The sequence below is a fragment of the Brassica napus genome, chromosome C4 (genome assembly GCF_020379485.1).
Source record: "Brassica napus cultivar Da-Ae chromosome C4, Da-Ae, whole genome shotgun sequence".
NCBI classification, from domain to species: domain Eukaryota; kingdom Viridiplantae; phylum Streptophyta; class Magnoliopsida; order Brassicales; family Brassicaceae; genus Brassica; species Brassica napus.
In genome coordinates, this window is record NC_063447.1 from 39,502,846 (window position 1) to 39,512,359 (window position 9,514).

The window sequence follows — 9,514 nt, forward strand, 5'->3', positions numbered from 1 at the left end:
CACTATTAAAAGGGGAGGATTCCTAAAAAATCTACTTATACAAGGTTGTTGTACCCTTTCACTAGACTAACTTTTTTTTGGTCTTCTCTTATATTTCTCTAACTATATAATAATAAATGCTTTTATTTATCTTTTGATTTTTTTCCTTTTAATACACCTAATCTTAATGAATAAATTATGGCTAAACTAAATAAATCACATCTATCAATATGTAAAAAATAACTAATTTGAATTTATATAAACATGTATAACTTTAGTTAAATTATCAAAGAAGCAAGAACAAACAAACTTTTAAAATAAATCACATCTAAATTAATCAAAACTCAATAGGAAAAGTAATTGTAAAGGCAGTGTATATCTCAAGAGAAAAAAAGAAAAATATTAATCACACAATTTAAATCCAAAATAAAAAATTTCATTTCCCACTATACATGAAATTACCGTATTTAGTCAAAACATTCACAGAAAGTATTTTAAATTATTTTATTGATAAAATAAATATAAAAATAATCATAAAATTTTACAAAAATAAAATATTCACAACAGTATTTATATTATTTTATTAATAAAATAAGTATATAATAAATAAAATATAAAAATCCATAAAAAATTCTAAACAAATCATAAAAATCACTAAAAATTCAGAAACAATCAAAATATTCACCCAAAAAATTAAATTATTTTATTAATAAAATAAATATAAAATAAAAAATTATTAAAAAATTTAAAACAAATCATAAAAAGTCAATAAAATTCAGAAAAATTCAAAAAAATCACAAAGAATATTTTAAATTATTTTATTAATAAAATAAATATTAAAATACAGAAAATATAAAAATTCATAAAAAAAATAAAACAAATCATTCACGAGAATCATTTGAAGATAATGAATTTTTCTAATCTGAATTGGAGTAATCATAACCCAGAGACTAACTGGTATTTTGGATTTTGTTTTAATCTGTTATGTTCTATGTGTGTGTTGGTTGGATTTGGAAAAGTTCAGGATTGTTAAAGGGATGAATGTATACTAATGATAGCTTGAGGGTGGCGAGTTTATAGCACTCAATGCACTTTATTCCTTAGTCGCTTTTATAAAACCACATATAATTTTATTCTTGATTTTGTGAATTTTTGTGATTTGTTTCGATTTTTTAATATTTTTAATATTTTCTGTATTTTATACTTAAATATTGTTTTGAATCTTTTATTTTTGTAAAATTTTGGGTGATTATTTTTATATTTATTTTATTAATAAAATCATTTAAAATATTTTTTGTGAATTTTCTTTACTTTTTATGATTTGTTATGAATTTTTTTATATTTTTGTATTTTTATATTTATTTTATTAATAAATAATTTAAAAAAAAAAATTGGTGAATTTTTTTTTTTGCGAATTTTTAGTGATTTTAATGATTTGTTTTGAATTTTTTTATGAATTTTTTTATATTCTTTATTTTATTATTTATTTTATTAATAAAATAATTTAAAAATATATATATAAAAAAAAAACGACACGTCATCGGTTTTGAACAGTACAAGTTACCGTTTTGACTTAATGAACAAGTAAGTCAGGTTGGAGTTTTTTTTTGATAAAAATGTCATTTTGAAAGTTTAATCTGCTTGTGAAATACTCTCAGAGTTTAATGTGTAAGTGATTGCCAACTTGAAGTTACCCCATTTTGACTTAGTTATGTGCTAACATTCCATATGCACAAAGTCTCACTTTTCTCTATTAATTTTTCTTTGTGTTTTAGGCTGGGATCCTGAATCTAAAAACATTTGTAAAATGTGCACACAAAAAAAAACATTTGTAAAAATAAAGTCTAATTTCCATATTTGATCAATATAAACTTTAAATTTGGTATAAAAAATGAGCCTGCACGTGAAAAGGAAACAAATCTAAACAAATTTCCTCTTTCTAAATATCTATATAAACAGAAAAGGAAAGAAATCTAAACAAGTTTTAACTTTCTAAATATCTAAATAAACAGAAAAGGAAATAGAAACAAGTTTTTATCTTTCTGGATATCTATATAAACACACCCAAACTCTACATCTTGTTCATATCTCTCACAACATCAACAATGGGGATAACGTTTTCGAGGACAAAACGACTGATAACAACAAGGTCGCAGCCTGACGAAGAAATAAATTTCTTCCTCAACAACGAAACCCCTCAAACACTGTCCACGAATTCTATCGAACAACAACACGATGATCAACTAATATCTTCTTTCCTCGAAGTCGCTGTCGGTCAGACCGTCGAGACCGCAAAAAGGTTCTTGGAGACAACGAACTGGAACATAGAGGAATCCATCAATCTTTTTCTCCTCCGCAACAACTACGATCATGCCGCGGAGGAAAGTAACGAGTCAACGACGTTCGATGGTGGAGAATCAGATTCGACATTGTCTTCCATGTATCGTCCTCCTGTAGACATGCTTTTCGAGGGTCGTACGTTTGAGGAAGCGAAGTCAACTTCTTGTACACAGAATCTATGGTTGCTAGTGAATCTCCAGTCCAGAACAGAGTTTGCTTCTCACGCGCTCAATCGTGATTTATGGGCGAACGACACCGTTTCGGAAGCTCTTATGTCCAGCTTCGTCTTGTGGCAGGTCTATGATAACACAATCGAAGGGAAGAAGATCTCGAACTTCTACAAGATGGACTCTGCTCCACCTGTGGTGCTTGTGATCGATCCCGTCACCGGTCAGAAGATGGGGATGTGGAGCGGCGTGATTGATGCTCAGAGCTTTGTGGAGGATTTGTCGTGGTTTTTGGAGGCTGGTCCTCATGAGCATATTGCTTCACTGATAAGGAACAGATACCCTGAAGCGGAGGAGGATCAGACTTGTTCCAAAAGCAACAACAATGATCAAGTCCCGGTTCCTTCTTGGGGTGAAGAGTTTGAAAAGAAGGAGGATTGGTCGTCAAGCAACAACGTCGAGGGTCCTTCTTGGGGAGAAGAGTTTGAAAACGTGGAGGAGACGTGTTCTTCAAGCAACAATGATGATGATGACATCGTTGATCCTTCTTCGGGGCCAGAAAAACACTGGGTAGAGTTACCGGATTTGACAGAAGAGCCCAAAGTAGACTGTGATAAAAGCCTTGTGTGCAGTCTCTCTGTTCGTTTTCCAGATGGGACAAGAAAGCAGAGAAGATTTCTCAAGAGCGAACCTTATCTACTTCTCTGGTCTTTCTGTGATTCTCTCTTGGAAGAATCAGAGATTAATGCGTTTAAGCTGGTACATGCGATTCCTGGTGATTCCAAGACTCTTGATCATAGACTCTATGCGACTTTTGAGGAATCTGGACTCGCTAATTCGATGATCTCGGTTCTTTCGAAGTGAATACTTCGAGTTTTAGGCTAACCTTTAACTAAGAAGGCAAGAAAAGGATTGTGAGTTTTAGTTCGAGCGTGTTGCTGTTTCTTTTCTGCTTCTTTATTCCTTGTAATGAATCAGTCACCGTTCTAGTAAAATTTCAGTTTCTTCTTTTTCTAAAGAGGTAAAACCAGATATAACATGTTCAACTTAACGATCTGTACAACATAGATCACCCTTCCAAATCACTTAATATGCTAATTTCTGGTTCTTGAAATCTCAACTGCACTGTAAATTTCCCCCTTTGATTATGCTAGTTATCAATTGCTAATTTCTCTGTTCCAAAATTAAGACCGCAATATATACTTTTTCTAGACCGCAATATAACTTGTACTGGTTTCAAGTTAATATAATACATTTTGAACTATACGAGCCATTTTACAGCTTCAACGTATACACTGATATTTTGCACCAAAAAAGTATATACATTGATGCACCAATAACCTTTCGAGAAACCAGTCCATCTATATGTAATCCAAAAACCTTGCAATAAACCAAGAACCTCACTACTCATATCTTGCTACAGCATTCACATCATAATGTCGTGGACCATCTCGCACACATCATTTCGTTCTACACAAATTGCTTCAACTAATTTTCTATGGGCGATAAATCCAAAATTCATCACTAAGAGTGTCTACTTGCGTTTTTGGCTCCAACACCTGTAAAAGAAAGAACTTTGCTTGAGCAAGAGAGAAAGCAAGATCAGATTTTGCCAATGAGAGGTTCAGATGATAGTAAAGTGGAAGCTCCAAGTAATAGCTAGGAAGCTGATCAACTGGTGACCTGATATAGTCTTAGAAACCTATCCAACAATGTAATAGTTAAATATTTACTCAGTGATTTTTCTAGTCTATAAAACAAAAAGAAATTATAGGCTACAAAAAGTTACGATTTAGTCACATGCGTTATTATAAAATAGTTCAATGACAATCTACAAAAATAAAGATATAAAACAGTCAAACTTATATGTTAATGAACAAATCGGTTAAGATCTCTGTCAAGATACAGAAACGTATATAGTATATTATCAATCACGTTCTACGGCAAGGAACGAGACTACTAGAACGATATGAGTCATCTTACAAGTACACGATTGACAACCTAAACAACACTCTTTCCTAATACCATATTTTTGCTTGATAACAGAAATGTTGATTTGGATAACTGTGATTAGTGTTCTAATTGTACAATCATATTGTTGACCGTTCACAGAAATATAAAATACAAATTGTGGCTTCGAAAGATTTGGTCTATGAGCTACAGTTTCTGTATGAACACGCAACGATCTGACGTTTGTAACAGTAGGGAGCTTCAGAAGAAATTGAAAATAAGTGGGGGATTTCTAAAATAGTCGTAAAACCTTAGGGGTCTAAAATCTAATTTTGGGAACTTTTTTTTTTTTCCGTTTGTCCTAGAGGGTTGTACTGAACTGAATCCGATTAGTTGGTGAGATGTGTCTTGTACAGAATCACAGAAGACAGAGAGGGAGAGAGAGAGAGAGAGAGAGAGAAGATTCGTCGTATAAGGTCTTAAAATAATCAATCATATCATAAAGCCCTCTCCCTTTTCGAGGATCTGAAAAAGAAAGATGCAACTGATCAATGCGGTGGCGGCGGCGAGGATGCTGTCCGGATTGGGACAATCCAACGGAGGAGGCGAGGCGATTCCGTTTGGATCGCCGTGGTGGTTCATCTACGCAGGCGTCTCTTGTATCCTCGTTCTGTTCGCGGGAATCATGTCTGGTCTGACTTTGGGGCTCATGTCTCTGGGTCTCGTGGAGCTCGAGATTCTCCAGCGCAGTGGCACTCCCAACGAGAAGAAGCAAGCCTGTAAACTCTCCTTCTTCTTCAATCCCTATGTCTTGTTTCTCAATCAATTTTTATTTATTTATCGAAATTTGATCTGATGATGGTGATTTCTTTAGCTGCGATATTCCCGGTTGTTCAGAAACAGCATCAGCTGTTAGTGACACTGCTTCTGTGCAATGCTGTTGCAATGGAGGTTTACTCTCTTACTCAAAGTTTCTTGCTTTTTTTTTTTGGTTTCTACAACTTACCTATGGGGAATTAATTGGGCAGGGGCTTCCTATATATTTGGATAAGCTATTCAATGAATACGTTGCCATTATTCTTTCTGTCACTTTTGTTCTTGCTTTCGGTGAGGTATGTATAGTTTTGCATATCTAAATGCTTTTATCAAGGAGTGATTTGAACATATATTGTTTTTTTTTCTTCTGTCTTTGTAAGGTAATACCTCAAGCGATATGCACCAGGTATGGACTCGCCGTTGGTGCTAATTTCGTCTGGCTTGTCCGTATTTTAATGATTCTCTGCTACCCTATTGCCTTTCCCATCGGCAAGGTCAATTCTTGATTATATCTTTTCTCTGTTCTGGAAATGTGTTATTGATTCTCCTTTCTTTCATCTGCTCACTTTATGTTTCTTTTTTTTTTGGGATAGATATTGGATTTGGTACTGGGGCACAATGACGCTTTGTTTAGACGTGCTCAGTTGAAAGCTCTTGTCTCCATTCACAGCCAAGAGGTTATTTATTATAAAAACTCTGCAGATTCTTCACTTCTTTCGAGTTACTAATTTTGGCACACTATGGTCTTAGGCTGGCAAGGGAGGCGAACTTACGCATGATGAGACAACAATCATTAGTGGAGCTCTTGATTTGACCGAGAAGGTATCTGTGAATATCAAACTCTCACACTTTCTTGAATTCTTTCCTGAATCATGGATTCGTCTGTATAGTGAAAGTTATTCACGCAAAAGCTGTACTTGGTTTGATGACAGACTGCACAAGAAGCCATGACGCCAATCGAATCGACCTTCTCCTTGGATGTAAATTCAAAGTTGGACTGGTGAGTTTGCTTCTCAACTGTCATGCTTGTCTCAGTGTTCGTCTGTTATACTGCTTTGTGTGTAAAATGACCTCACAGGGAAGCTATGGGTAAGATTCTGGCACGAGGCCATAGCCGAGTCCCTGTCTACTCTGGGAATCCCAAAAACGTTATTGGACTTCTCTTGGTAACTATGGCTTACTCTTACTTGCATGTCATGTTTCTGCAAACTGTAATCAACAAGAAACTCTTGTCTTTGTTAGGTAAAGAGTCTACTTACTGTTCGACCTGAAACAGAAACACTTGTCAGCGCTGTTTGTATACGTAGAATGCCAAGGTTGGCCATTACTTCCACTCTTTTCCCTTTTGTCTCTGTGTAATGAAACTTAGTATTGTGATTGATGTTATATTGCTTCAATAGGGTTCCAGCTGATATGCCTCTGTATGATATACTAAATGAGTTTCAAAAAGGAAGCAGTCACATGGCTGCGGTTGTGAAGGTTAAGGGCAAAAACAAAGTTCCTCCTTCAACTTTGCTCGAAGAAAACACTGAAGAAAGCAATGACTCTGATTTGGCTGCACCTCTGTTATTGAAACGAGAAGGGAACCACGACAACGTCATTGTCCAAATCGACAAGGCTAATAGGCAGTCGTTTTATCAAAACAACGAGACTGTACCACACGGGTTCACACATACTTCAGAGGATATCGAGGACGGTGAAGTTATCGGTATCATCACTTTGGAAGATGTGTTTGAAGAGCTTTTGCAGGAAGAGATTGTGGATGAAACTGATGAATATGTTGACGTTCATAAAAGGTTATCCTCTTCAATACACTTATGGCAACGATGTTTCAGCTGACTGACAACAAAAGTCTCCCTTTTATTTGCAGGATTCGAGTAGCAGCAGCAGCAGCCGCCTCATCAATAGCTCGAGCTCCTTCAAGCAGGAGATTGATTGCACAAAAGGGAGCTGTGAGTTAATTGCAAAACAAAAACTGATTATTGTTCTTATGCTGGAGAAAGTTCAAGATTTTCTTAGAGATAAGTTGTGTAACTTTGATTTGCAGGGTGGTGGACAAAATAGGCAAGCGCAGACGGTAAAAGGTTCTATTACAGAGCCTGTTGAGGGGAAGCAACCGATATAATGGATGTTGTGTCGTTGCTTGAAGGGCTAAAACTCTTGTTTGCGTTATAAGAAAGGAACATAGAATAAAGTAAAGATCCAAGTCTTGACCACGTTCTCTTCAATTGGAAAATTCATCATATAAGAGATGGTTTGTCCCAGTTTTTGGTCTGCAAATGCGTACAATTTGTAATATACTCCCGTACTTATTCTTTACGTGTCATGAAGTTGTCACAGTTTGCTATATGGTCTTTATGTGCGCTGTTTTGGTATGTGTTTAATTAAGAAAAATTTCTACCAAGTCCCCAAGGATTTCAAGAGCTGGGATAAGCTGAAAATGTGAGCTTTGATGTGATTGTCAAGCATCGGACTGTACTAGACCGCGAAACATATATTGGTTTCTTGTTAAATCTTCTTCGAGAAATTCTCTCGTATAGTTTTTTTTTAATTTTTTTGTCACAAAAATAGATTTCAATAAAAAAAAATGACTAAAATAAGTTTTATTAAAGAGTAAAAATATATTTTTTCCATAGGTTTAACTAATCTAGACTTAGAGTTAAAGGGCTGGAGTTCTAGAAATAGAATTTCAAATTAAAAAAAATATATATTAAAAATTTCAAAATAAAAAAACTATTTTGGTCATTTTCTTTTTCGAGTACTATTTTTGTTACAAAAACTTAAAAATGAATATTTGAGTGAATTGCCCTAAATCTTTTTGGGGATCATTTTCAAACTAGTGAAGTTTTGTCGGTTATTTTTCTTATTTCTTTTGTTATGTTTTGTTTTAGCTTTTCTTTCATGGTTAATATGCAAGAAATGACTGGACAACTTAAAGGCGCACTGGGTCAAAACTACACCACGTTGCAAGAGCTTCATGCCCTTATCATTTGTCTAGTGGTCGACAAATCCCCTTGAGTAAGCCGGTTTGTTGGTTATATGTATATCGCCATTTTCATATCACATGTTCATGAACCACCTAGTGTAGTGCTGGCTTAGATAGAGGACAAGCTGTGGGAGCGCTATGGATCCAATCCCATGTCCCCTATTTTCTAATAGTTAAGGGTCCAAATTCTAAAGAAAATGTACGTTTTTTTATCCAAAATAATAATAAGAGTCCAAAAATATTTTATATAAACATATTTGTTTCAACAAAAACTTTATAAAAATTCATCTCTAATATTAAAAAAAATTATTACAAACTTTAAATAAACTTTATCTGATGTTTTAGCATACTTGATTTTGTAAAATATTCAACTTTACTATTATAAATTGGTATAGTTAGTTTCTTATATATAGTTTGTATGGTTATTTTAATTATAGTTTTGTCTATTTTTTTTTTTTGGTTTATTATCGGGGTTCAGAATTTTTGAAGACTTTCAAATCACAAATAAAATTTATAAACTAACAACTTACAAAAATTGAGAAAATATTGTGTAACACCAGTCTAAAATATAAAACTTCATAAAAAATAATTAATTAAAGCGAAGATTTATCATTTGAATCAAAGTTGTTAATCTAAAATTCTCAAATGTTTTTTTAAACACATAAACATAAATTCAATTAAAACTGAAGTTTCACCCGATCTTCTGCTTCCTTAGTATTGGTTGGTTTAATGATTGAAATTTCATCGACTTGTCCAAGCTTTTGATCTGCTGCTTTTAACAATTCCATGACGAAGATGGGTATTTGGAAGCTTGAAGATTCTTACTTTACAAAGTATGTGTTTTAAGAATGTTGATAATCTTTGTTGCTCCACCGATTAAGAAATAGTATCCACCTTCTGTAAGTATAAGGTTGTTTCTCCAACACCAAGAGCAGATGATGTTTTATGTCACAGTAGAAATTGACTGTACCATCGTTGTTAACTTGACTTTTAAATTTTTCGACCAACTGCTAGATTTTAGGGAAAGTGACCTTGATTCCAGTTGGGTTCTAATTATCGGTGTTGAGCCCTATAGCCACTAAGCACAACCGATGATTTTTCTCATATTCATGTTGCACATCTTCATGAATAGACAGTTTCAATTTGTCCGCTTGAAACATCAAGTCTTGCAGCGTCTTTCATATAACCTTTGTCGGATCTACTTGTTGATATATGTGATGATTTGGATTAATGAACCGATCTTCCGATTGCATGTTGAAAATCTTGATTTGTTGAT

At 34.0% G+C, this 9,514-nt stretch overlaps 2 protein-coding genes across 2 annotated transcripts; both read left to right on the forward strand.

The window, feature by feature from the left end:
• The first annotated feature begins 1,406 nt into the window (after positions 1 to 1,406).
• On the forward strand, positions 1,407 to 3,496 carry LOC106395185 (plant UBX domain-containing protein 16). The gene has a single exon (XM_013835697.3). It carries the CDS (start codon positions 2,085 to 2,087, stop codon positions 3,348 to 3,350), a length of 1,266 nt encoding a protein of 421 aa, XP_013691151.2. The 5' UTR covers positions 1,407 to 2,084; the 3' UTR covers positions 3,351 to 3,496.
• Positions 3,497 to 4,822: 1,326 nt separating this feature from the next.
• LOC106390767 (DUF21 domain-containing protein At4g14240) lies at positions 4,823 to 7,656 on the forward strand. Its single transcript, XM_013831298.3, has 12 exons — positions 4,823 to 5,215; positions 5,311 to 5,387; positions 5,465 to 5,548; positions 5,633 to 5,746; positions 5,846 to 5,929; positions 6,003 to 6,074; positions 6,185 to 6,252; positions 6,331 to 6,418; positions 6,495 to 6,568; positions 6,653 to 7,048; positions 7,123 to 7,204; positions 7,300 to 7,656. Exons 1-12 carry the CDS (start codon positions 4,975 to 4,977, stop codon positions 7,375 to 7,377), a joined length of 1,458 nt encoding a protein of 485 aa, XP_013686752.2. The 5' UTR covers positions 4,823 to 4,974; the 3' UTR covers positions 7,378 to 7,656.
• Positions 7,657 to 9,514: the final 1,858 nt, after the last annotated feature.